General features: G+C 35.7%; 4 protein-coding genes and 1 non-coding gene across 5 annotated transcripts; 1 reads left to right on the top strand and 4 right to left on the bottom strand.

Annotated features, from left to right (window-relative positions):
• Nucleotides 1-311: 311 nt before the first annotated feature.
• LOC127087616 (F-box/LRR-repeat protein 14) lies at nucleotides 312-2,337 on the bottom strand. The gene is made up of 2 exons (XM_051028536.1): nucleotides 2,167-2,337; nucleotides 312-1,929 (listed from the first exon to the last, which is right to left on the bottom strand). Exon 2 carries the CDS (start codon nucleotides 1,908-1,910, stop codon nucleotides 507-509), a length of 1,404 nt encoding a protein of 467 aa, XP_050884493.1. The 5' UTR covers nucleotides 1,911-1,929; nucleotides 2,167-2,337; the 3' UTR covers nucleotides 312-506.
• A 2,480-nt stretch (nucleotides 2,338-4,817) lies between these two features.
• Nucleotides 4,818-4,924, bottom strand: LOC127089733 (small nucleolar RNA R71). The gene has a single exon (XR_007791290.1). It is a non-coding gene; the product is annotated as a small nucleolar RNA R71 (small nucleolar RNA).
• Nucleotides 4,925-6,032: 1,108 nt separating this feature from the next.
• LOC127082660 (uncharacterized) lies at nucleotides 6,033-6,383 on the top strand. The gene has a single exon (XM_051022887.1). The coding sequence runs from the start codon at nucleotides 6,033-6,035 to the stop codon at nucleotides 6,381-6,383; it is 351 nt and encodes a 116-aa protein (XP_050878844.1).
• Nucleotides 6,384-19,807: 13,424 nt separating this feature from the next.
• LOC127087614 (BRAP2 RING ZnF UBP domain-containing protein 2) lies at nucleotides 19,808-23,467 on the bottom strand. Its single transcript, XM_051028534.1, has 11 exons — nucleotides 23,160-23,467; nucleotides 22,860-23,084; nucleotides 22,646-22,760; nucleotides 22,076-22,173; nucleotides 21,702-21,808; nucleotides 21,363-21,603; nucleotides 21,207-21,260; nucleotides 20,975-21,118; nucleotides 20,733-20,797; nucleotides 20,437-20,491; nucleotides 19,808-20,291 (listed from the first exon to the last, which is right to left on the bottom strand). The coding sequence occupies exons 1-11, from the start codon at nucleotides 23,310-23,312 to the stop codon at nucleotides 20,172-20,174; spliced, it is 1,377 nt and encodes a 458-aa protein (XP_050884491.1). The 5' UTR covers nucleotides 23,313-23,467; the 3' UTR covers nucleotides 19,808-20,171.
• Nucleotides 23,468-24,007: 540 nt separating this feature from the next.
• LOC127087615 (3-isopropylmalate dehydrogenase, chloroplastic) lies at nucleotides 24,008-27,583 on the bottom strand. The gene is made up of 11 exons (XM_051028535.1): nucleotides 27,250-27,583; nucleotides 27,045-27,174; nucleotides 26,853-26,964; nucleotides 26,360-26,435; nucleotides 26,100-26,188; nucleotides 25,756-25,842; nucleotides 25,098-25,214; nucleotides 24,889-24,996; nucleotides 24,722-24,775; nucleotides 24,492-24,644; nucleotides 24,008-24,358 (listed from the first exon to the last, which is right to left on the bottom strand). Exons 1-11 carry the CDS (start codon nucleotides 27,467-27,469, stop codon nucleotides 24,278-24,280), a joined length of 1,227 nt encoding a protein of 408 aa, XP_050884492.1. The 5' UTR covers nucleotides 27,470-27,583; the 3' UTR covers nucleotides 24,008-24,277.
• Nucleotides 27,584-27,787: the final 204 nt, after the last annotated feature.

The following is a 27,787-nucleotide window of genomic DNA, read 5'->3' as shown; positions in this document are numbered from 1 at the left end:
AAAACAATTAAAGACTCTATTTAACTACAATATAACACTGATAAATATATTTTGAGACTCTACTTATCTACAATTTTATTTGAAAATTTTTAGACTATATACTATAGTCTGCTTTACACATCCTCATCCTCAAAGATGGTCTTAAATATTCTATGGAATTTCAAATGGATGGTTTGTCGCAGCTAGGTCAGTTTGAAGCTCTGATTGGAGGTGGCAGAGCATTTTCAAATGAGTTTGGTTCACATGTATGTGGAGTATTTGAAAATCAAGAAATAAAAAACTTTTCCAAAGTAAAGAAACATGCATTAAAATATGGTAGAGGGTGTAAAAGTGTATTCTTAAAATTGGTTGTTGAGAATTAGATCAAATAGCATTGATTACAACATCTTATTATGGTTGCTTAAATCCAATATGATATGATGTAAACTTACATAAAAGTATAAAATGTGATAACAGGCTATACAAATTAAATCTTATATATGTGATATACAATACAACAACAGGTTTCAGTACATCCAAGATAAATCTTGCCTGAAAGACACAAACTTTGCAACTCCTTGGATACCACTTTCAGAAACTTGAGGACAATCTTCAATGCCCAAGATATCCAACTTCAATGATCCAACAAGTGGCTTTAATCCATCATTTGAGATTCCCAAACACTTGCATAACCTTAAGCTACACAATCGGGGAAATCGACTCGCAAGCTGTAGCCCCTCATCAGTAATCTCTTGACACCTCACGAGTTCGAGTGATTCAAGATTTTCAGCAGTGCAGAGAGCTTCCATTCCAACATCGTTGAAGGAATAAACGTGATCGAGGGCAAGGTTCCGAATCGGGCACTTTTGAATCAAGCAAAGTATTCCACTCAATGTGAATGAGGAGGATGAGGGAAACTCCCCGTCAGAAAAAGATATGCTCACTGATTCAAGCTTTGAGCAGTTTTGAGCCAAGGCTTTCAGACTCTCATCTGTTAATCTCAAAGGATTATTCACCAAGGATGGAAGAGAAAAATCAGATGGAACTCTAAATGAAACCGACCGAAGATCACTCGATTTTCGAGACAAGCAAATTATGTCAACGTCCCTTACACCAACACACATGTCAAGGTGAACTTTTTCCAAGTTCTTGCACTTGCCTAACACGCAAGCAAGCCCTCTACCGGGGCTTATTATGCAATTCACCAAACTAAGTTCCACCATATTTTCACAAGCGACATGCTGCTTTTGCCACCTATCTACCGACAATCGATCATAAACCTTCATATATCGATAATTCGCATCCACTTCAAAATGCAACCTCTTAAGTTTTCCCCAACCAGAACCAAGCTTAATCAAATCACCTTCACCAATAGCTCTACAATTCCTAATAGACAGATCCTCAAGTGTTCCGAGTTTGCCAAGATATTCAAGCCACTCCACACTGCTCACATTGAGACACCTAATAAGATGAAGCCTCAAAAGACTCTTGCAACCGACAACAAGAGACAATACTCCACAACCCGTTATCCTCGGAGTAAAATTCAACCTCAACGACGACAACTCAGAAGAAGAAGCCAGGTAACGAAGACCGACATCAGTGATAAAAGTACAATAACTTAACGAAACATCACGTAGTAAAGGACAAAGATTTGCAAGAATGAAAAGACCGTTATCATCCAACTGTTTTCCTAATTTCGACATCCAACCAGAATACGTGATCTCTACTTTGGACAAATTTCGAAACCTAGTACACAAACATGTTAATGCTTGATTTGCAGGATCCATTCCACAACCAACCTTAAGAGAATCTCTCTGTGCATTATCTAAATAGTAAAGCCTTTTACAGACTAAAGAAACATTGTTTCTGTCACTAGTTTTCTTTATCCTACTCAATATTTCCCATACTATATGCTCTGGAATATTATCCATCAAATCAAATTATTCTCCACTGCAAAAAATTATCAACATAAAATCCTCATCACAGACTCATAATTGAACACTCATTATGAAAAAATAAACATTTTTTTTAAATAATCCAACATGTTGTAAATAATTCAGATCTGATCGAAATTTTGAAAAGGTTTGAGTAATGGTAAATTTAATTGGGATTGTAAAACTAACCAACTGAGTAATTGAATATTATGGTGTAAAATTGAAATTGAGAAGAATGAATGAAATTCATTACCTTGTTCATAAGATGAACTAGAATGCATCAATGTTTTGCCGAAGAACGAAACTAATCTAAAATTTGGATTTGCATAATATTTGGAACTATTTCGATTAGATATATTTTATTAAAATGCTAATTCTTCAATGGGCCTCTCGGTCCAAAACATCCTCTAATTCTTTGGGTCTATTTGATTTACTAAAAAAAAATGTTTTATAATTTTTTATATTTAATTGAAGAAAAATATTAATTTGTGACTCAATGTAAAAATATTAGTCGTGAGTAAAATGGATTGTAGAACATTTTCAAATTGCATTTGAATATTTGTAAAAAAATTCGACTCTATTAAATAGTTAATTGATCCCTCTATATAATTATTTAGTATCAATTAAATTTTCATGTTATACCATTTATTATTAATTTAGTGTTTTTATATTTAATCACATGCTCCTAATTTAACAATAAATATTAATATTGAAAAATTAATATGAATAAAATTTGATAAAGTGAATGATCTTTTAAAAATACACTTACACTTATAAGCCTAGTTGAGTTTATTTGAGACTACATACCATAAAAAAAGTGTAAATGTATAGCAATCCTTAATTGGTTATATCGAGAAATCATATCGTGTCTTTAGGTTCATTTCGTCTATGTTTTTATATATTTTATCGCCTTTTACTTTTGTTTTATTTGTTTTGTAGTTGTTATCCGATTTCATTGGAGTTTTGGAAGTCTCGCGGAAAAGGAGCGAAATAGGAGCTAAAAATGAGCAAAAGAGTCGGTTTTGACCATTATGTGCATATGGCGTTCGCCACCTGGTAGATGGCGTTCGTCAACGCCATTGCCTGTCACGTCATTTAAATATTGAAGGATGGTGATCGCCATTCTCCTAATGGCGTTCGCCATTATCATGCAGTAACAAAACTGCGCTAGTGGACAGTTCTGGATCGTTTTTCCCCACCTATTTTCTCTCCACTCTCCTTGCACGATCAAAGGAAGTTATGAGAATGCAAAACCTCTATAAATAGGACTATGGAAGGTTCTTGGAAGCATCCAAGTTATGTGGAAGCTCTGCCGAATCGCGTTTTAGTATTAAGCGTAAATTTACCAATAAAAGTGACAATAACTCACATCGAGGGATTGTCACACTTGTTTTTCTTTACTTTTCATTGTACTCTTGGATCAAGAACAAGCCTGCCGGCATTTTCAATTCAATTCAAATTTCCGTTCTCTTTAATTTCAAGTTCCCTTTTTACCGTTTTTAACATATGTATGTTTTACTACTTTTATTACTTGCATGCAATGTTGTTCTTAGTTTTGAATGATTTAATTATGATGTTTTCAAATAATATCATGCCTTGCTAAATTATTATGAGTTTGGAGTATGAGGATCATCGTTATCGACGGGACTCGGTAGAAATAATAGGCGCGAATATATGATTTAACTATATTATGGCTTTAGTTTCCCAATGTATGTTTTACTGTTTTGGCACGAGAGTGTGAGACAAATCAAGGTTCAATCCGATAGTGCGAGAGTGTGAGGAAGGAACCGGATAGTGGAAACTAGGCATCGATCCTAAAAACAACGAGAGCGCTTTAGGCATCATTTAGGATCTCATTTTCTTTCAACATACGCTTTCTAATTAGAACGGACAAGCGAGAGCGAAATCCTGCGGTTAGGAGGTGTGATCTTTGTCAATAGCGCGAGAGTGTGAGACGGGATCTTTAAGTTGATATTTTCTACATAACGCAATGGAATCGTATTTAGTGCCCGAATTCTACCTAAGCCCTTAGGAACGCGGAATCCATATTCCTGACTCATTTGTTATCATAACTTTTAAACCGTTAGAAATTAGTATTTTCATTTCTGTTCATAACCTTATAACCTTTAGCCTTAGCTTTTCACTGCAACAATAGATAACATTAGCTTGACCATTAGTCTCTGTGAGTTCGATAATCTTTTAAAACTACATGATAGGTTATGCATTTGCAATCATCATCTGACAGACACGTCCGTCACGATCAAGTTTTTGGCGCCGTTGTCGGGGACTAATTTAGTCAATATTATGATTCCTTTGTTGCGCAGTATAGACTAAGGCAACAAAAAAAAATTCTTTTTCTTTGTCGATTGTATGACAGACATTCACTCTCAGAGCAAGGAGTTAGAGCAACCAATTGAAGATAGCGAGCATTATCTTAATCTAAAATTTCGAAGAAATAATTTTCGTATTAAATATGATCTTCTAGATCCTATTATCCCAATTTCAGAAGCAGGACCAATTATGGGCGAAAGACCACAAAACCGTCTATTGAAGTATTATGTTGTTCCCTCGCAAGCAGAACCACATAACAGCATTGCTGCCTCTGCCATCAATCGGAACGATTTTGAGTTGAAACCTTCGCTATTATCAGCCGTTCAACAAAACCAATTTTCAGGTAGTCCTATAGACGACCCTAACTTACATCTGTCAATGTTTGTGCAGTGCGTAAACACTGTGAAAGCAAATGGTGTCAGTAAAGAAGCGATTAGACTGCGTCTTTTCCCTTTTTCCTTAAGAGATAGAGCTAGAGCTTGGCTCCAATCTCTACCTTCAAACTCAGTAACCACATGGGATGAGTTAAAGAAAGTCTTCTTAGCCCGATATTTTTCACCAAGAAAAACAGCTATGCTAAGAGCTCAAATCAACGGATTTAAGCAAAAAGACAATGAATCTATTTTCGATGCTTAGGAAAGATACAAGGACATGATGCGACTTTGTCCACACCGTGGACTTGAAGAATGGTTGATTATCCATACCTTCTATAATGGTTTGTTGTATAACACTAAGATGAGTTTAAGTGTTGCCGTTGGCGGAGCTCTAATGGACAAACCTTATGACGAAGCTTATGAACTCATAAAGAACATGGCTCAAAATCATTTTCAGTGGGGAGGAGAACGTGTTGCTGCAAAAAAATCAACTCCGAAAAGTGGAATTTACGAAGTTAATGGCATAGACCGCGTCAATGCTAAAGTGGATGCGCTTACTCAGAAGATTGAAAGCTTGACCATAACACCAGCAGCTATTGTAGCTGCTATAACACCAAACTCTGAATTATGTGGAACCCCTGGGCACACTAATGTTTATTGTCAGTTATTGGCTGGTATTCCCACCGACCAAATAAACTATGCTCAAGGAAACCCATATTCAAACACTTACAATTCTGGTTGGAGGAATTATTCGAACTTTTCCTATAAAAGTAACAATGCTTTGTTTCCACCAAACCCAACACCTGCTATTCCACCTGGCTATCAAAAAGGAGCCCTTGTTGCTCCACAAACACCTAAAAAGTCAAATTTGGAGATCATGATGGAAAACTTTATAAATGCCCAAGCTCAACAAAATAAAGAATTTGCAAATCAAGATGCTCATACGAGTGAACTGATGAAATAATTGTCAAATAAGTTTGATGTTATGGATATCCATAACAAAATGTTAGAAACCCAAATCTCCCAAGTAGCCCAACAACAAGCCGCAATAGCAGCCCCAGCTGGAGCATTTCCTAGTCAACCTCAACCAAACCCAATAGGTCATGCTAACGCTATCACACTTCGGAGTGGAACGGAATTAGATGAACCAATTGACCCCATAATCCAAAATCCGACCATGTATCAAAATTCTGGTAAGGGATCCGAAAAGGTAAACGAACCAACAAATGATGGAAAGGAAGACGAAAGCGGAGAGGCAAAAGATAAAGAACCACCTTATGTGCCACTGCCACCATACAAACCACATGTACCTTATCCCCAGAGACTTGTTAAATCCAAAAATCAAGGACAATTCAAGAAATTCGTAGAACTCCTGAAGTAACTTAACATAACCATACCATTCACATAAGTAATTATGCAAATGCCTTCATATGCTAAATTCCTTAAAGAGATTCTATCCAACAAGAAAAAGCTTGAGGATGATGAAACTGTTATGCTTACTGCAGAATGTAGAGCTATCATTCAAAACAACATGCCTCCTAAATTGAAAGACCATGGTAGCTTTTCCATAACATTTGTGATCGGAAAGTTTGTCATAGACAAAACTCTATGCGATTTAGGAGCCAGTGTTAGTTTAATGCCCTTATCCACATGCGAAAAACTCAATCTAGGAGAATTAAGACCAACAAAGATGTCTCTACAACTAGCTAGTCGTTCCATTAAATTTCCCGTATGTATGCTAAAGAACATTCTCGTTCGTATATGACAATTTGATATTCCCACCGAATTTGTAATAATGGATATAAATGAGGATTCCCACATCCTTATTATCTTAGGAAAACCCTTTTTAGCCACAGTCGGAGCCATCATAGATGTGAATAAAGGAAGGCTAACATTCGAAGTCGGAGAAGAAAAAGTTGAATTTCTCTTAGCTAAATTCCTACAAGCACCAGCTATAGACGAATTGTGTTGTTTCTTAGACGTTATCGACAAATATGTGAAAGAAATGGAGAAGGAATCATTTAAGTATACCGAACTACTGAAGATTCCAACACCTCCTATATTCGAAGACGATGATTGGAGTGAGCCGTACGTAGATGACAGTCTGAGAGAATGACAGACTGAGAGAATGTCTAGCACTAACACCAAATCCAATACTGTGCCTCGAGAAACCTTCAATAGAACTTAAAACACTACCCAAACATCTAAGGTATGAATTCCTAGATACCAAGCTTGAAAGACCAATTATAGTCAACGCTGACTTAGGACAGATAGAAACCGAAAAATTACTCCATGTCTTAAGAAAGTATCTGACAGCTCTAGGCTATAACATCTCCGACTTAAAAGGAATAAATCCCTCTATATGTTTGAATCGCATTATGCTAGAGGAGGACTCTAAAACCTCTAGAGAGCAACAGAGAAGAGTAAATCCCATCTTGAGTAACGTAGTCAAAAAGGAGGTGTAGAAGCTATTAGAAGCAGGAATCATATACCCGATATCCGACAGTAACTGGGTCATCCTGATACATGTCGTTCCAAAGAAGGGAGGTGTTACCATTTTTAGTAATGAGAAAGGCGAATCCGTTGCAAAAAGAACTTAAACCGGATGGAGAATGAGCATAGACTATAGAAAACTAAACAAAGTCACTCGTAAAGATCACTTTCCATTACCCTTCATTGATCAAATGCTTGAACGACTGGCTAAACATTCACATTTCTGCTATTTAGACGGATACTCGGGATTCTTTCAAATTCCTATCCATCCTGATGATCAAGAAAAAACTACTTTCACATGTCCTTATCGTACATTTTCCTATTGACGAATGTCGTTTGGACTGTGTAATGCCCCTGTAACATTTCAGAGATGCATGATATAGATCTTTGCTGATTTTATAGACGACATGATGGAAGAATTTATGGATGACTTCTCTATTTATGGGCAAAGCTTTGAAGGATGTCTTTCGAACCTATAAGTGGTACTTGAGAGATGTGTTAAGGTCAATCTCGTATTAAATTGGAAAAAATGTCATTTCATGGTCCGACAAGGAATTGTACTTGGGCATGTCGTATTCGATCGAGGGATTGAGGTGGATAAAGAAAATATCGAAATTATAGAACATCTTCAACCTCCAAAAACCGTTAGAGAAATTCGCAATTTCTTAGGACACGCCGGTATCTACTGACGATTCATTAAGGATTTCTCTAAGATAACAAAACCACTACCTTATTAATGAAAGATGTTGAATTCATATTCGACGAAGAGTGCTTAAAAGAGTTTTAACATATGAAAAATGCTCTTGTATCCACACACTGGATAACAAGGATAACACCTTACAAACTTATTCTTAACAATCCTAAGAATAAGTTGTAATCAAAGAATATAATTTTGAATGATTATAGAAGATGAAAGTATTTGGAATTTGAAGTATATCAATTAATCAATTGATCTTCTTGTTTGTAACACTCAAATCTCACAATAATTGTACAAGTGTTCTTTGTATGAAATGAAACTATAATGCTGAAAATGACAGTTTATGCAAGGTTCCATGAAGAGATGCATATATTTTCATTCTGGATCAGTGGTAATCGGTTACCTTAAATAGGATAACCGGTTACATGCATTCAACGTTTAAAAAATATTTGAAATTTACACAAGGTAATCGGTTACCTTATATTGGATAACCGATTACATGGTTCCAACGTTACAAAAATATTTGAAAATAACACCGAGTAATCGGTTACTCTAAAGTTGATAACCGGTTACTCTTTCACAATTTTGAAAAATAATTAACAGAGTGAAGTGTGGTGGTTTGTTTGATGTATAAAACTATTTTCAATGATTATGGCATGAATGCAACATGTTATGAACACTTGTATAACTATCTAGAGTTCAAGTGTTACCTTATCTATTTGAAAGACGATTCTTCATGTGATTCATCAAGACTTGATCATATGTTGGAAACTTCATTCACGAGCTTGAATCTTGATCAATCTTTTTGTTAATCTGTCTTTAGCTATGTAGCAAGGTTTGTCGTCATCAAAATATCTGAGAAGTCATGTCTTCACAATCTCCCCCTTTTTGATAATGACAACCCACAAAATCATGAAAGTTTGATCCCATGGTGTTTCTCTATCAAAAGCTCCCCCCTAAACGATGCTCCCCCTTAATTTATGAATTAATGAGTCTTTGAATTCTGCATATTTGTTAGAGAAACACAACTAATACGGAAATAACATAGTAATAGTTTCTTTTCTTCTCCCCCTTTGTCATTAACAAAAAGGGTGAAAAAGAGAGATAAATAACAAGCATTCAAACAGAATAGACTAAGCATCATATACCACACAAGAAAATTCAAACATAACATAAATCAACATTTGTAACATAGTCTGGAAATAAAACTAGAATTGAACTAAACACAAAACATAAGCTAGTGAAAAACAACAAACAACAACATGATCAAGCTTAATCACTTTCAGACATGTCATCTCCTTCATCCTCTTCATCTTCATCAACACTTTCCTCAGCACCTTCTTCATATGGGGTAGGTTGGAGGTTTAAGGAAAGGAAGATTTTTCTAAGAGACTTGATGCCACGTTGAGTGACCTGATGATTGTGGTGCATTATTGTCTCAATTGAACACATCTTACTATATAGCATTGCATTGGAAATTTCACCTTCGGGAATAGTTGGAGGAGCGGAAGGGGCGGCCGAATCTTTGTATCGATATACTCCATTTGGTCTGATACCAATCCCGGTATTCTTCATTATAGCCACCTCGTTGATTTCACCGTTCCTTACAGTCATGGGGGTCTTTGGTTCCCTTTGAAGCGGAACACCAGAAAATTCAAGAATTCTTGAGACAATTCGACCATAGCGAAGTCCACCACTCAGAGAAAGTTGATGCATCATGTGTTGGTAGATAACATATGCCCAGTTAATCTTCAAATTTAGTTTCATGGCTCTAATCAGCTACAATTCAAGTTCACTGACTTGAGAATGGTTAGAGTGCTTCGGTACCAACACATAGGCATGGACGTGGTGGAGCATCCTATCGCTCACAAACAGCATGTTAGCATACTTCAAAACTCTGGAAGATTATGTTCTTTGCCGGCTCATGAGGTTGGCTTGAGTTCCTCTAGAAATGGAAACAAAGTACTCCAGACTGTTATAGTTACTCCAAGCATCATTGTCAGGTTCGGTACCATGACGGAATGCTTCTCCTTCCGAAGGGATTTCAAGACATTGTCCCAGTTGAGTAAGATCCATAGAAATTTCCATATTTTTGACCTTTGCAATAAAAGCCAAATCTCCAAATTCATTTGTTCCAAACTTAATAGAGGAATAGAACTGTCTAATCATGTCTGGGTAATAATCTTCAATATTTGAAACTAGTTTATCTACGCCAGAGTTTCGTAACAAGGTTTCAAAATTAAAGTTGTGAGACGGAAAAGCTTGAAAATTTACATACTTTACCGACATTAGAGTCCGAGTCCGGACAGCATAGCTTAACCGTCTAGATTTTACACTGCCAGCTTTTTACTTTTGTTGAGAAGTCTCTTCACCCACTTTCTTCTTTCCCTTATCTTGTCTAGGAGGAGCCATGGAATTTGTGAAAGTTAGGGTTTTGGAAGGGTTTTCTGGATTTTAGTTGGATAGGGAATATGGTGAGCTGATAGTGAGAGTGTTGTAATAGCTTTGAGTGATGAATGGTGATAATGGAGATAGTTAGGGTTTTGGAAAGGGAGAAGGAGGGTTTTGGAAAGGAAGATGAATGAAGGTTGGAGAGAGAACTTAATGCAGAAGTGATTAAAGAAAAACTGAAGAAATAAACAATAAGCACTTAGCACACATAAAGTAATGAGTCACGTGTATTTTTTAAAAATAAAATAAATTTCTGGAATGAACAGTGTTAATCAATTACTCAATGGGGAGTAATCGATTACACAGAGTCAAAAACGCGTGAGAAAGGTGAAAAAGTGCAGGGTAATCGGTTATCCATAAGGGAGTAACCGGTTACACAGAAAGGAAAAATGTGATTTCAGGCAAAAAAATAACAGGGTAACCGATTATCCAAAATGATGTAACCGGTTACACAGAGTGAAAAATCGTGAATTTGGCAAAAAAATATGAAGGGTAACCGATTATCCAAATGGAAGTAACCGGTTACACAGAGGCAAAAAGCACATAGACAAATTTTCAAAAGAGAAATTTCACAAAAATTAAAAAGGATTTAGAACTTGTGTACCTTGGCCTCATGTAGAGAATAATTGTGAGATAGTTATATGTCACCTTCATCCAAAATGCCAAGTTCTCTTCGAATCTTATAGAATGATTCTTTTGCGAGCGGTTTTATGAAGATATCCGCCAGTTGATTATGAGTATCGACAAAGGTAACTTCGACATCTCCTTTAAGCACATGATCACGAAGGAAGTGGTGTCGAATGTCTATGTGTTTGGTCCTTGAGTGCATGACCGGATTCTTTGTGATATTAATCGCACTTGTGTTGTCGCATCGGAGTGGTATGCATCCAAGATTGATTCCATGGTCACTTAATTGTTGCTTTAGCCAAAGGTTCTGTGCACAGCAACTGCCCGTTGCTATGTATTCTGCTTCAGCCGTACTAAGAGCAACACATGCTTGTTTCTTACAGGACCATGAGACTATAGCATTACCAAGGATGTGACACGTTCCACTAGTGCTTTTTCTATCTGTTTTACAACCTGCATAATCCGCATCAGAATAACCAATTAACTTACAAACACTACCTTTAGAATACCATAATCCAACGTTGGTTGTTCCCTTGAGGTACTTCATGATTCTTTTGAGTGCCGCGAGATGTGACTCCTTTGGATTTGCTTGGAAACGAGCACATAAACACACGCTAAACATTAGGTCAGGACGATTTGCCGTCAAATATAATAAAGAACCAATCATACCTCGATACTTCGTGATATCAATTGACACACCCGATTCGTCTTGATCAACATAAGTTCCAGAGCCCATTGGTGTTGACATTGCTTTACAACCATCCATTTCAAACCTCTTTAACAGTTCTTTGCAATACTTTGATTGGTTGATAAAAATTCCGTCTTTTAGTTGCTTGATTTGCAACCCAAGGAAGTAGTTCATCTTTCCCATCATAGACATTTCAAATTCACCTTGCATTATCAACGCAAATTCTTCACATAGTTCTTTGTTGGTTGAACCGAAGATTATGTCGTCTACGTAGACTTGAACAAGTAAGGTATTCCCTTTTATTTTCTTGATAAATAAGGTCTTGTCTACTTTGCCTTTTTCAAAACCTTTTTCACATAGAAAATTACTTAGACGATCATACCACGCTCTTGGTGCTTGTTTTAATCCATAGAGCGCTTTCTTCAATTTGTATACATGTGAAGGATGCTTGAAGTCTTCAAATCCCGAGGGTTGTTTGACATAGACTTCTTCGTTGATGTAGCCATTTAAGAAGGCGCTTTTGACGTCCATTTGAAAAAGCTGAAAATTCATTGAACATGCGTAAGCAAGTAATAAACAAATAGCTTCTAACCTTGCAACCGGAGCGAAAGTTTCTTCAAAGTCGATTCCTTCTTCTTGATTATACCCTTGAGCGACCAATCTTGCTTTATTTCGAACAATTATTACATTCTCATCAAGCTTGTTCTTAAACACCCATCTTGTTCCAATGATGTGCTTACCATTTGGTCTAGGAACAAGTTCCCAAACTTGATTTCTCTCAAATTGGTTTAATTCTTCTTGCATAGCAACAATCCATTGATCATCTTCTAGAGCTTCATCAATTTTAGAGGGTTCTATTTGCGAAACGAACGCCATGTTTAAGCATGCATCCTTGAGATTCAATCTTGTAGCAACACCTTGACTAATGTCACCAATTACTTTGTCAATGGGATGATCTCTATGAGTCCTCCATTCCTTAGGTAGATCATTTTCATATGACTCTTGTTGAATCGGTGCTTCTTGATTCTTGTTTGAAGTATCTTCTTTAGGAATTTCTACAAAATCATCATCATCATCACAAACAACACTTTCCTCTTTCGAGGGGTTAGATTCGTCAAACTTAACATGCATGGATTCTTCTATATTTAAAATTCTTTTATTATAAATTCTATATGCCTTACTTGTAAGAGAATAACCAAGAAAAATACCTTCATCCGATTTTTCGTCGAACTTACCAAGGTTGTCTTTGTCATTGTTTAGGACAAAGCACTTGCATCCAAAGATGTGAAAGAAAGAAATGTTGGTTTTCCTTCCTTTGAAGAGTTCATATGGAGTCTTCTTTAGGATAGGTCTTATGTTAACTCTATTGCTTACAAAATATGTCGTGCTAACCGCATCCGCCCAAAAATACTTAGGAAGATTTGAGTCGCTAAGCATTGTTCTTGCAAGTTCCACCAATGACCTATTCTTTCTTTCAACTACTCCATTTTGTTGTGGAGTCCTTGGAGACGAGAAGTTGTGAAATATTCCTTGATCTTCACAAAAATCTTCAAAAGAGGTATTCTGGAATTCTCCACCATGATCGCTTCTTATGGAGGCAATTGTTAATGATTTCTTATTTTGAATCTATTTTGCATACTTCTTGAATGCTTTGAATGCATCACTTTTCTGCACTAAAAATAAAGTCCAAGTATATCTAGAATAATCATCAACAATAACTAAATCATATAAGTTACCTCCGAAACTTCTTGTTCTTGATGGACCAAATAAGTCCATGTGTAACAGTTGTAGTGGCCTAGAAGTGGACACCACATTTTTGGATGTGAAAGATGACTTGGTTTGCTTCCCTTTTTGACATGCATCGCAAAGCCTATCTTTGATGAATTTTATCTTTGTCAATCCAATGACAAGGTCATGTTTTACTAACTTATTCAAGTGCTCCATGTGAATGTGAGCAAATCTCTTATGCCATAACCATGAGTCGTTGTTATTTGCCACAAGACACTTAACCTTCAAAGAGACATTGTCAAGGGAAATCATGAAAATATTATTAATTCGCTTACCTATAAGCATTACCTCTTGTGTGACTTCGTCTTCAATTAAACATTCATCTTTTGTGAACCTTATTTTGAATCCTTTTTCACAAAGTTGGCTTATGCTTAAGAGATTGTGCTTTAGTCCTTCGACATATAGCACATCTTCGATGGATATGAAATTTGGTGCACCTACTTTGCCTATTCCAAGAATTCTTCCTTTGTTGTTATCTCCATAAGTAACATAACCCTTGGCCTTAAGCTTTAGATTTGAAAATTTGTGCACATCACCGGTCATATGCTTGGAGCACCCACTATCCAAATACCAAAGATTTGTTGTGGCCTTCAAGCATACCTACAAAACAAAGTTAAGTTTTGTTAGGTACCCAAATTGCTTTGGGTCCTTTATAATTAGTACCTTTTTCAACCGATACATATGCCCTTTTGCTACACTAAAGTTTCTAATGTAGCAAGCATTAGGTGTATGGCCAATAATACCATAATAAAAACATGTTGGTTCAAAATTGATTTTATATCTAGGAACAAAGGACTTTTTCTTTTTAGGATGTTGATGCACAACTTTTGGTGTGTTGACTCTTTCTTTTGGAGGTTGATCCTTAGGTTTTACAAATATAGTTTTACTTGTACTTGGTTTAGAAAATTTGGAGTAACCAAGTCCACTTTTTTCATTTGAGTACCTTTGTTGGCTAAGAACCCCTTCCAAACCAATTTGTCCTTTTTCATACCTTTCAAGGACTCTTTTAAGTTGGACAATTTGGAACGAGAGAGACTCACACTCTAGACATACAAAATTCTTCTTTTCACTAATCATCTTTTGTTTCTCATTTTCAAAATTTTCAATCTTTTCTTCTAAGGAAGAAATTTGTTTCTTTTGAGATGATATAGTTTTATAAAGAATTTTGCATTCATTTAACAATTCATTAATTGCATATTGTGCATCATCATCAAAAAGATAAAAATTATTACTAACCTCTTCTTCATCATCGGAATGATGTGAAGCCATTAGCGCCAAGTTTACACATTCCTCGCTATCCGATCCGGATGAAGAACTAATTTCATTGTCCTCCCATGCAAGATATTCCTTTTTATTCTTGAAATCCTTCTTGCTCTTGAATCCTCCTTTCTTTGAAAGTTTAGGACATTCCGGCTTTATGTGGCCTTGATTTCCACATTTGTAGCATGTTACATCTTGTGTAGATGTGGTGGCCTCCTTTTTCCTGAAATGTCTATTCTTTTTAGCACTAAAGGATTTATCATTTTTGTTAAAGAACTTACCGAGCCTTTTGACAAGGAGCATGAAATTCTCATCTTCCTCCAATGCGTCATCATCTTTATCTTCTTTTGAGTCTACCTTCAAGGCAATCCCTTTAGATTTCTTTTCTTGGCTTTCATGTTTCTCAAGCCTACTAAGTTCTAACTCATGTTCTTGAAGTTTGCCAAACAGTGATGCGGACGTCATTGTTGAAAGGCTTTTCTTTTCGGAGATAGCCGTCACTTTCGGTTGTCATTCTCGAGTTAATGATCTTAGTACTTTAAGATTGAGATCGTCATTTGTAAATGTTTTTCCGAGAGTAATCAAGTGGTTTGTCAAGTGAACAAATCTCTTTTGTAGCGCCACGATGGATTCTCCGGGTAGCATTCTAAACATCTCATATTCTTGACTTAATATATTCAACCTTGATCTCTTTACTTCGGCGGTGCCTTCATGTGTCTCCACTAAGGTGTCCCATATTTCTTTTGCCGACTTGCATTGAGATATGCGGAAGAACTCATCCATGATTAAAGCACTTTGAATAATGTTTAATGCTTTCTTTTCATTTAAGATTTTTTTCTTATCATCTTCATCGTACGAACTCTTTATCTTTGGAGTACCAACGCCATTGACCACACTCGTAGGATTATGTGGACCATTTTCAACGGCTTTCCATATGCCTTCTCCTTGGGCTTCTAGATGTGCCTTCATACGGATCTTCTAACAATCAAAATATTCTCCAAAGAATAGTGGTGGTTTGTTACTACTTCCACCGTCTTTAAAAACCGGATTCGTGCTTGCGGAAGCCATGTGGATCTTTTAGGAACAGGTTACATATAACCTGCTCTGATACCAATTGTAAGTTTAAGGAGTGCCTTAGAGGGGGTGAATGAGGCACTTAGAGTATTTTCCAGATTTTTGACGGTTTATGTCTTTTACTTTCTGAGTTGCTTATGTGATGAAAAACGATAAAGTGCGGAAAGTAAAGAAAACAGTGATGTATAGTGGTTCCCCTCACAGATTGAGAGTACTCCACTCCCCTTTCAACACGAAAGAGAATTTCACTATAATGTTAGATTCCTAGACAAGACATCTTAAGGTCTTTCTATCTATTCTAACACACCAAGAATAACCCTCTTGGATTTACAATGTTTAAAGTCCAATCGAGACTCAATTTCTCACAAATGGACCTCTTGTATCCACACACCGGATAACAAGGATAACACCTTACAAACTTATTCTTAACAATCCTAAGAATAAGTTGTAATCAAAGAATATAATTCTAAATGATTATAGAAGATGAAAGTATTTGGAATTTGAAGTATATCAATTAATCAATTTATCTTCTCCTTTGTAACACTCAAATCTCACAATAATTGTACAAGTGTTCTTTGTATGAAATGAAACTATAATGCTGAAAATGACAGTTTATGCAACGTTTCACTTTTAAGAAAGTTTGGATGAACACTTAGAAAGTTTGAGAGAATGTGTGTAAAATGATTTGAAATTTTTGCAAGGAGGTAATTTTGAAATCTGAAAAATGATGTTTATATAATGTCTAAAACACCTCCTCAAATGAATGCAATAATCCAAAGGTTGCCATGTTTCATGATGAAGAAAACATAAGAGTTTCCATGAAGAGATGCATATATTTTCATTCTGGATCAGTGGTAATCGGTTACCTTAAATAGGATAACCGGTTACATGCATTCAACGTTTAAAAAATATTTGAAATTTACACAAGGTAATCGGTTACCTTATATTGGATAACCGGTTACATGATTCCAACGTTACAAAAATATTTAAAAATAACACAGAGTAATCATTTACTCTAAAGTTGATAACCGGTTACTCTTTCACAATTTTGAAAAATAATTAACAGAGTGAAGTGTGGTGGTTTGTTTGATGCATAAAACTATTTTCAATGATTATGGCATGAATGCAACATGTTATGAACACTTGTATAACTATCTAGAGTTCAAGTGTTACCTTATCTATTTGAAAGACGATTCTTCATGTGATTCATCAAGACTTGATCATATGTTGGAAACTTCATTCACGAGCTTGAATCTTGATCAATCTTTTTGTTAATCCGTCTTTAGCTATGTAGCGAGGTTTGTCGTCATCAAAATATCTGAGAAATTATGTCTTCACAATAAGTAAGAAGGATGCTAACTCGTTTCTTCTTTCCGTGTATACAGTCTTCGCACGTGTCAATTTCTATTGACTGAAGACCTGATAGTTTTCCATTTAAGTGCATGACCTTCATCCCTTTCTCACTCATATGACCTAGTCTTTGGTGCCATAGATTGGGACTTTCATTTGTTTTAATTGCAATCAAATGACATGCTCCAGTTGTCTTGTAAAGAGTGTCACTCTTTTTACCGCGAGCAACTGTCATTGCACGTTTTGAAATCTTCCAATGATCTCCATGGAAGATTGTTGTGTAGTCATCACTGGTCAACTGACCTACTGAGATTAAGTTCTTCGTCGAGTCAAGAATGTGTCTGACATTCTCCAGCTCCCAAACATACTCGTTCAACTTGATCTCCATTACACATTTTTCCACAATCTCAGAAGATTGTTCATTACCAAGGTAAACTTTATCGAGGTTCCCGAGGACATAATTTTCGAAGAACTGTTTCTGTGAAGTTGCGTGAAAGGATGCTCTAGAGTCTAACACACAAGACTTTTCCTTGCTCTCCAAAGAACATATCAACGCATCACCTCATCTTGAGATTGAAGTAATGTTTGCCTCATCTTTCGCCTCCTGATTCTTCGATGCACTCATGCACTGATTTTTGTAGTGTCTGATCTTCCCGCAATGCCAACACTCAATAGTCTTCGAGCTATTAGAACTATGATGATTTCTGGACTTTGATCGTCTCACCTTTGATTTATTGTGTTCGCTTCCTTTGGTTAAACTTTTACCTCTTGACTTTGTATGCAATACTTAAGAGGTTGATGATTCACCCGACTCTCTCCGTCGAATCTCTTCACTGAGAACCAAATCACGAACATCATCAAATTTCAACTTGTTGCTTCCTGATGAGTTACTCACGGCTGTGACTGTAGCATTCCAACTTTCTTACAGGGAAGACAAGAGTATCAAAGCCCGTACTTCTTCATCGTCGATTCCAACTGAACTCAAGTGAGTTGTAGTAGTGTTGAGTTCATTCAGATGTTGCGCTGTTGACGTACCTTCTGTCATCCGTAAGTTGAACAACTGCCTCATCAAATGAACTTTGTTTGAGGTCGACGACTTTTCGTACATGTTGGAAAGATCCTTCATAAGATCAGTTGTAGTCTTTTCTTTTGCAATGTTGAAAGCAACATTATGGGATAACGTCAATCGAATGACTCCAAGAGCTTTTCTATCGAGAAGGTTTCAGGCACCGTCATCCATTGTCGCTGCTTTCGTGCCCGTGGGAGGTTCATGCATACCTTTCTGATACAAATAATCCTCTATTTGCATCTTCCAAAAGCTGAAGTCCGCACCATCGAACTTCTCAATTTTCACCTTTCATTCGTCTGCTTCCATCGCTCCCACTCGAGTCTGACTCCTCTGGATCGCTTCTGAAACGAAAAGAACCAACCAGCTCTGATACCAGTTGTTAGGAAACTACGCAATATTTTCTTATAGTCAGATTCGTGGAATAGCGATATAAATGCGAAATAATAACACATATAAATTGATATGGGCTACTGCAGACTTTTTATTTACTGGAAAGATAAAATACATATTGTATCAAGAATTTCTCTCACTCAAAATTTTTCTCGCTGATGGATTTCTCTAATTATTGAAAATGCTTTCAATATTGGAATTAATATTGTTTTGGCTATGGATTTCTCTAATTATTGAAAATGCTTTCAATATTAGAATTAATATTGTTTTGGCTATCTTCCGTTTAATTCTAAATAATAATAAAAACAATTATTTTTTCAACCAATTTCATAGATGTAACCTAGTATATAACATGTAACCATTCAGCTAATATACAAACTCATGACTGTAAAATAGAATTTGACATCAAAAATCTCTCTAATATGGTATCATTTAGCTGGTTTAATTCGTGACAAATCTTAATCCTCCTCCACAATGATTCTTGCCAAATCTAATCCTCATCCTATTCCGTCCCATATTATAAGCAAATATCACCTTTCTAGATTTATTAAATAATTAATCTATCTAATCTATATATATATATATATATATATTAATTATTTAATAAATCTAAAAATATGAAATTTAACGGGTAAAGGACAATTATGGAACGGAGGGAATACCTTTTGTTACAGTATAGCATCATCGAGTTGAGTTTTACTTCAACGCTCCAAATCTCATATAATCCATTGTTTGTCCACAAATTCCATCACAATTCTTGAATGAATATGATTGTCTCAATGGAATGATTAACCCAGCATCAATTCATGAATGAAGATGATTGTCGCAATGGAACGATTAACCCTGCATTTCTCTCATGGAGATCAATTAGATGTGACTATCTACACTTTCCAATAAAATTTAATTTCGTGTTCTTTATCGTTTGCTGGCGTATGAAAACTATGGGATAATCTTTTTGCTTACTTTCGAAAACACACCTGCGCTAAAGCGCGTCATCTTCGCATTGTGCGTGCTAATAAATTGGAAGATGCAACAGTGAAAATCTATCTTCTTCGTATTAAAAAAAACAGTCGATGCTAGCAACGATGGGAGATCATGTTCATGTGAGTCATCACATTGAAGTTTTACTTTCAGACTATGCACAGTTAATTTCATCCATTGGAAGTAAATTTATATATATATATATATATATATATATATATATATATATATATATATATATTAGGAACTAGAAGTATCTTTTCAACATTAATTAAAGTATGAAATATATAAAGTAAGTATTTGAAAGATAGGCACAAGCACTTGAAAAATCCTCTCTTAAAAGCTATCTATATATTTATCTATTTATTTACAAACATGCCACTTTAAAGTTTTAACAACACAAAAACAGGCGGAAGCATCTCAACTCGTGCCACCGTCCTTCAGTTTAGTTTTGTATGGTGCAGGTAAACCAACGCAATGCTTGTCTAGGAGGTGAATGAAAAATGGACTCTTTCCTAGTGTTTTTGGGAGAATTTTAAAGTAAGGGAATGGATGATTTAAAAAAAACCTCAAATGGCTTCACCTTAACTAATTTTCCATGTTCCCTCAAACGGGCAGGGGTGTGTTTTCTTACCTTGTTCCTGCCCTTTCTCTTTCTCTTTCCCTTTCAACTCCCAGTTAAGAACTACAAAGTTGATGAGGATTCTTTTGAAATGTCCGAGACAGTTGCACCAGTTGTATCATTTAACAATGGCAGCTGTTCTACCGCCTTTCCACCCTCAAGACAAACCATGAGATCACTAAGCTGCACAGTTTGAGAACAAACCAGACAGTAGTTTGATTAGTTTGATGTATGAACATTATACCCTAAAATCAAACTCCCACAGCTCCCCACAACAAACCCTCCACCGGGATTAGAAACAAGAGAGAAATGAAAGGGTTTATTTTACCTGCTTTTCTAGGCCCGTTATCTTATCGTCAGTCCGTTTTAAAGCTTTTTTCTCCCTGAAAAAAAAAAGTACATCACCTATCAGATTGCAAAAATCTGGAACTTTGCAATTACTTAGACATGAGAACTTAAAGCAGGACAATTACAAAGTGTAGAAAAGGAACATCTTTAAAAATGACAAACACGCATTAAATCAGCAATTGTTCACATTTTGTTTGATGGGACAAGACAACTTAACTACAATCTTGAGAAAACACATCAACAATGACGAGCAATAGACAACAAATAAAAGCATACCTCTCTTCAATCTCAAGCATCTTGGCTTTCCAAATCTCCTCATTCTTCAAAAGATTGTCATTAAGCTGCAGACATAAACATAATATAAACATTTGCAACAAGATTTCATGTCCTTGTGATATATTAATGAAACAACCCAAAATCCTATGACATGATTATAATTTATTTTTTGCCAAAGACATGGTTATAACTTGGGTATCATATTTTGTGAAAATAGATTCCTAAGCATGAATTAAACTTACCTCATCCATAAATTTCTTCTCTTTGTTACATCTATCGATCTTGGACTGAATCTTTTGCTGTTTGAGACTCACAGCCTTTTGAACAGCTACAGAAATTTTTCCTTCAGTTTCTTGTTCTACTTGTTGTAATAAGGATTCAAAATACTACAATTAAACAGGTTCGAAATTTTACTGTTTGTACAAGACAGGAGGAAATCTTGGCAGATAAACTGCAAATGGCAAATACACTCACCAATTTTTGGTTTTCGAGTTGAGTAGCAAGCAACTCATTGTATTCATTGACAATCTGTAAAAGAGAATGCATACATTAATATAATTTAACAAAAGTTAAAGCTCAATATATAAAACTAATATTTGAGAAAATTATTAATTAATGGTGCAGCATTACAGCTTCGACTTTACTATTAAGTATAGCCTCTCTCATGGCATTATCTCCACAGCTGCCACATCCACTGTCTGCGTGCACACAGTGGGAGTTCAGCTCAACTAACTTCCCATCAGTTTTGGACTGAATAAGTCTATGAACATAGTTGTCTCCCACATAATCCCAGACGCGCTTAGTTTCCACTTCTAAGGAATAGCAATGCTGCGTCTCTTTCCAGTGAATTATCGCATGCCCTCCTTTATATCTGAAGATACACATCGTTGCACCGAAATACATTTAAAAAGACAAAAACAAGGAATAAAATGCAACAAAAGAAGGGGCCGAGTGTCAAAAATCTCTCACCTTCCACAACCAACAAAACCACATATAACACATATCCAAAGGTTTTCGGTGGTTTGACAAATGAAACATATAGATTTTTCAGCCTGCTGTTGGCAATAGCGGCATACCTGAAAATATAAACAGGGGACTAGTACTGAATACTTTATTAACTAATAGAAGGATTCAAAAAGAAACCCATGCTTTCAAACTAATCAAGTAATCCCAGCTGAAATCAATTATAAACATGAAAACATTCAACTTGTTGAGACACCCCCAATCCTCAGAGCAGCTCACATAGTACAATTACAGTCAGCTGTTCTCACTTCTCGGGCATGCCCTACATAACACACACCCTCATACCTACATGAAAAGACAGAGGAAAAAGAGCAACTTACAGGACAAGAAGAATCTGCCCATTTTGAAATACAGGAACAATGGAAAGAATGATTGCATATGGTTGTAAGAATTCCACTTGTGTCTTGATCTAATCGCTCTATAAAATAACAAAATGAGGCCAATATTTAAAACTTTCTATTTAAACACTTAGCATATGCCAATGAGTAATTCATTAAGAAGGTTCCATACTTGCAAGACAAACAACAACAAAAACAACAACAAAGCTGAGAACAAAAAATATCTAAAATAGAAACAAAACATATATGAATAGTAATACTACATTATGAGCAAGTTTGAAAAATTCTCCAAACGCACCTATAGGAAAACAAGTTACAAAATTGCAATAACATTGAGTGTTATAATCAACTGATATGTAAGCATTGCATTACAATAATCTGAAATTAGCTTCTACATTTCAATTTTTTCATAAGCTCTATTATTTAACATCTTGAAATACATACTCCTAGATCTATAAGACCTTTCTCAGATTTCATCTATAAACTCCAATACTTTTGAAAGCAAGCTACACTATAAAGGGCCAAAAGCAATAGATGGGATATGTAATGTACCAAGGCAAACAGGACATGTAGGCTGTTCAGTTGAAGTGGCATTGGAAGGTTGTGCATGTTCAATGGAGCCTGTATACTGCACATCTAATGTAAAAACAACACGACACACCTCAACCTATATGCAAATCACACACAAGAAAATCAATAAATAGATAAACAAATACAAAAATGCATTACTATAGTAAAATCCATTAAGAAATGAATAAATAGAAACCTCAAGAGATGAGAAACGTCGGCCATTATAATGAGTGTAGAAAGCATCCGTGGATTCTTGTTGATCGAAGCGAATCAAAACACTGTATCGATCTTCCATTGAATCCATTCTGACAATTCGCATTTCAAGAATATGCTGAATAAACGAACCACAGAATTGGCAGAAATCCGCATATGTCATGTGATTTGGTACTCCTAGAACACATGCCAATGGTTTCCGTTCGACCTAATACACAGAAACACAAATTGGAAATCGGAAATGAAAATTGAATTTAAGAAGAAGATTGAATTGATTAAATACCGGAAGAGAAGGAGGAGATTCGTCGGGGAAGAAGTGCATGAGGCCGCGAGTTTCTTCGATTCTAGGGTTTCCGGAAGAGAAATTGAAGACAGAAGTTGAGAATGGAAAAGGTTCACTCTGTTCCTCTTCGGAGACTCTGCTTGAACTCCACATTGCTAATCTACCCTCAAATATGATTACGATTATCAGCTTTTAAAGTTTACACTTTTCAAATTATAAACTTTCCCTTTCAACTTCTTTATCAACTTTAACTTAATACTAATACTTTTGTTTTAAAAACTCTATTAATCTCTTTATCAACAAAAAATTACAATGCATAGCTAAGTTTCCATGTCAACGAGGCTTTTTGATGTCTTAAAAATGGATGTGAACTTTGTGATAACAATAAACTTTGGGTTTAATGCAAAATATATTAAGCATGGATTATTATGAAGCAATTATGCAGGAAAAGTCCTTCAATATTCAAATATTTTACATTTTTCAGTTGACTCAAAATTACAATTTACTGTACAAATAATTTAAAAATTAAGAAAAATATATGTTAGAAGTTTTTTTTACACAAGTAAAAAATTTAAATTATATTAAGATAAACTGTGTAATCTAAGGTTTTTTTTAGGAAAGCATGGTCTTTAACGTATAAGAGAACATAATAAAATTTTCTTGAGAGAAGGAATGTTAATGATTTTATAAAAAGAGGAATTCTAATAAAATAACAGAACTTTTTATACTTATTATTTAAGAATATCATTTAGGTTTAAACTGTAATACCTTCTTTTTTCATTTATAATGAAATTTTCATATAACTAATTATACAATTTTTCTAATAGAGTTTAGTTAAGCAGTGATGCTGAGTTGAAATTATAGTTTTAGCTTTCGAAAGAGAAACACACTTTTACACACACAGTAAACGATCTCATCGTTAATAACTTGAGATAGAATAACTCAGTGATTACACAACAAAATCAATTTGAAATGATATGGGGCAATTATTCAGATAAGACTGTGCATATGAAAGCCAGAGCTCTCATAACTATGGATATCTTTTCAGCTTTGATCTTCATGTTAATCTCCAAGACAAACTAGGCCTGCAAAACTTTATGCCGAATTGGTCTGAAAAATCACACTCCTGCAGTGGCGGAAACGTGAGATTCAACCGACTTGAGTATCTCTTCACCTAATTGTTTGCATCCTACCAGCTTCTGCATTAACACAGCAATCCAAACATCAAGTTTATTCAGAAAAATATAACCAATACACAGTCAATGCTTTCGTCGTGAAAACAATCATTTTTCACCATTGACTAATGCCAAAGATAACGAGGTAAATGCTTACCGTTCCAGCAGAATATATGTCAGCAGTTCGAAATCCCTTGTTTAGTGTCTCAAGAACTGCACTCTCTATTCTTTCAGCAGCCTCTGCTTCTCCAAGGCCGTATTTCAAAAGCATAGCAGCACTAAGAACAGTAGCAAATGGGTTTGCCTTGTCCTATATATAGATAACAAATATGCCATTGTTAGCATGTTACCTGGAGGAAAATAAAGAGCAAAAGTAGAAGAACCAACCTGTCCAGCAATATCAGGCGCAGAACCGTGTATAGGTTCAAAAAGTCCAGGTCCCTGATCCAATAAAAATCCAGAAGCCATGTTAGTGAAATCAAAGTATTGCAAGCAAACTTGAGAAACATGCTCATTATTTGTATTATAACCTATTAGGAACATTCATTTCATACCGAATCACCAAGGCTAGCAGAAGGAAGCATCCCAATACTTCCGGTGATCATTGAAGCCTCGTCAGATAATATATCACCAAAAATGTTGTTTGTTACAATAGTGTCGAACTGCAAAATTCGGTGTTAGATATTATAGTATTTGCATTTTCATCCTTCAGACAATTTTTCTTCTGTGAATATGGTGATGTTAATTTATTCCATAAGCAAACCTGTTTTGGGTAGCGGATTAGTTGCATTGCGGCATTATCAACATACATGTGTGAGAGCTCAACATCAGGATATTCTTGTGCTAATGCTGTAACTCTTTTCCTCCAAAGCATGGATGCCTGGTGAATTCAAATGTAGTTAGCATGCAGTAAATGGACCTAAATCTGTCAAAAGTATCTTCATGTCCATTTAAGTAGCCAAAACAGGTCTTGATCATTCAGTGGATGTGCAGTTTTCACATAAAAGTTAAAAATAAACAAAGACCTTTATAAGTTTTTAGAAATTTGCATATCTTGGTGATGCAAAAACTTTAAAACAATGAGTGTCGTGACTTCTAATACAGAAATTGCCTCATCTTACAGTTTACAGACTACTCAATCTAAACAATCAAACAAGAAAAAAAAAACAAATAAGAGATATTCTCCTTGCAGCATGGTTTAGTAATCTTCACAATTACAGGTTTAAGCACTTTAAGGTATGCAACTCAGTTCTAATTTTTGAAAGTATAGATTAGCACCAATCTTCTCGGTATATCAAACAAGACCATACTCATTCATAAGCAATCTGCTATGACTGTTCTGTACACATATCAATACAGAGGGGAAAAAAACTTCACAAAATTGTATAATGAGTTTCACAGCTTAGTCCAGCGATAAGTACCTCTAGTACATTAGCTTTGTCAACAGAGCAAAGTTTACCACCACGCTTCTGAGCAATGTTAAACGCAACACGAGCAATGCGATCAATCTGGTATACAAATGTCATCAATCAGAAAAATGCACATATGGAAATAATAAAGAAAATAGTTATAGACAAGAAAGAGACAACACTAAAGAAAACCAGTAAAATAAAAACTCCTTAAGACAGAAAGAAAAACTATGAAAATGCATATCTCTTATCCCTCCTCCTAGACAAATGTTAACTTCACAACAATAATATCAACAACAAAAAAGGACTTAAGATCTTCCGGAAACCCGCGCCAACATTTTATAATGGCAACATACCTCGTGTGCAGCATAAATCTCAGTATTAAAGCCAATCTCTTGGCCATGTTCATTGGTACCAAAGCCCCTAGGTTTTCCAAAATAGATACCTGGATAACAAACAGAATAGCAACAAGATCGTCACACAAATAAGTTTTCCATATTAACAGTCAAATGAAGAATCGATATTCAAAATTTTAAATATTAGGACCATATGAGACAATGTGATTTCTTTCAAAAGTAATCCGCTGTACTGAAACTAGAATGAGAACACCACAGACCTCCAGTTAGTTCCCGTACAACCATGAGATCAACCCCCTCAGCAATCTCTCTCTTCAAAGTTGAAGCATCCACTAACTACATAGGAATAAACCAAAATCAAAAACACACTAGAGACAGATTGAAAACTATTAAAAAAATGTTAAGAAAAAAAACACCTCTCTAACCATTCTGTTACCATATACTTATGGTCTATTTGGATTGACTTATTTGAACTTATATGGCATGTCCATACGTTCTTTTTCAGCTTATTTCGCTAAACTAGTCAAAATAGCTTATGAAAATAGCCAATTAGCTTATTTGAAAACAGATTGACTTTGCATGTGTTAGGTTCTGTCTGGCAAAAATTGTTTTAAAGTGAATATATTTTAAATGAGTTAAAGGTAAAGTGATTTATGTAAAAGTGAATTTGAACATAAATTTAAATGTAAAAAACAATTCTAGAATCAAAAGCTACAACTCGAACTGAAAATTTGCAGTATGAGGTAAATGTACCTGGGGGAACACTGTTGCCGGTCTAAGATTTGCAAATACTTGAAGCCCTTCTCGTAGCTGAAGCAATCCAGTCTCTGGCTTCAGATGTTTCTCATTTTTATCCCATTTATACCTTTAAAAAAAATCAAACAAAACGATTACACAAATCAGATAGAGAAAAAAAACAACAAAAAATGTGAAATTGATAAATACCCTCCAATGGCACCAAGGAGGATAGCATCAGATTGCTTAGCGAAAGAAAGAGTATCATCAGGTAAAGGTACTCCAGTAGCATCAAATGCAGCTCCACCCAAAAGCTTCTCTTGAAATTCGAACTTAATCCCTAATTGAAAAAACTAAAGAATCAAAATTTGGAGGCAATGTTGGGATTTGGGGAGTGGGAGAGAAAGTAAGTTACCGTGAAGGGATCCGGTGAGGAGAAGAACGTCTTTGGCGACGGAAACAACCTCGGGACCTATGCCGTCGCCGGGAAGGAGAGTGATTTTGTAGGATTTTTTGGTAGAAGGGGTGGCGGCGGAGCAAGTACATCTTAAGGAAGTTGGTCTTGAGGAAGATGTGGAGGAGCGAAAGTGAGAGGGTCTGGTTTGGAGGAAATGCGTTTGAAGACAAGCCGCCATTTTTGTTTGTACAGGCAACTCCCCTAAGAACTCGGTGTGCGAGTGAGAAGAAGGGTAACCAAAAATCTATTGACTTGTCTTTGGTTACTAGATCATAGATGTCATGTCACATGAAGTATTGGTGCAAATTTCTTATATAACTCAATGCTAGGGGTGGACAAGAAAAAACCACCCGAGAATAACCAACCGAACCGGTTGCAGAATGCTGTTTCGGGTCGGGTTAATTCGGTTTGACGGGTTGGACGGGTGTTGCAAACGGGTTTAGAGGGGTGTGTGTGGTCGGGTTCGGTTTTATTTTTTTGGCCCAATAAAATCTGA

The sequence above is a fragment of the Lathyrus oleraceus genome, chromosome 5 (genome assembly GCF_024323335.1).
Source record: "Lathyrus oleraceus cultivar Zhongwan6 chromosome 5, CAAS_Psat_ZW6_1.0, whole genome shotgun sequence".
In the NCBI taxonomy this organism is placed as follows: domain Eukaryota; kingdom Viridiplantae; phylum Streptophyta; class Magnoliopsida; order Fabales; family Fabaceae; genus Lathyrus; species Lathyrus oleraceus.
This window is presented reverse-complemented; position numbering and strand designations above follow the sequence as displayed.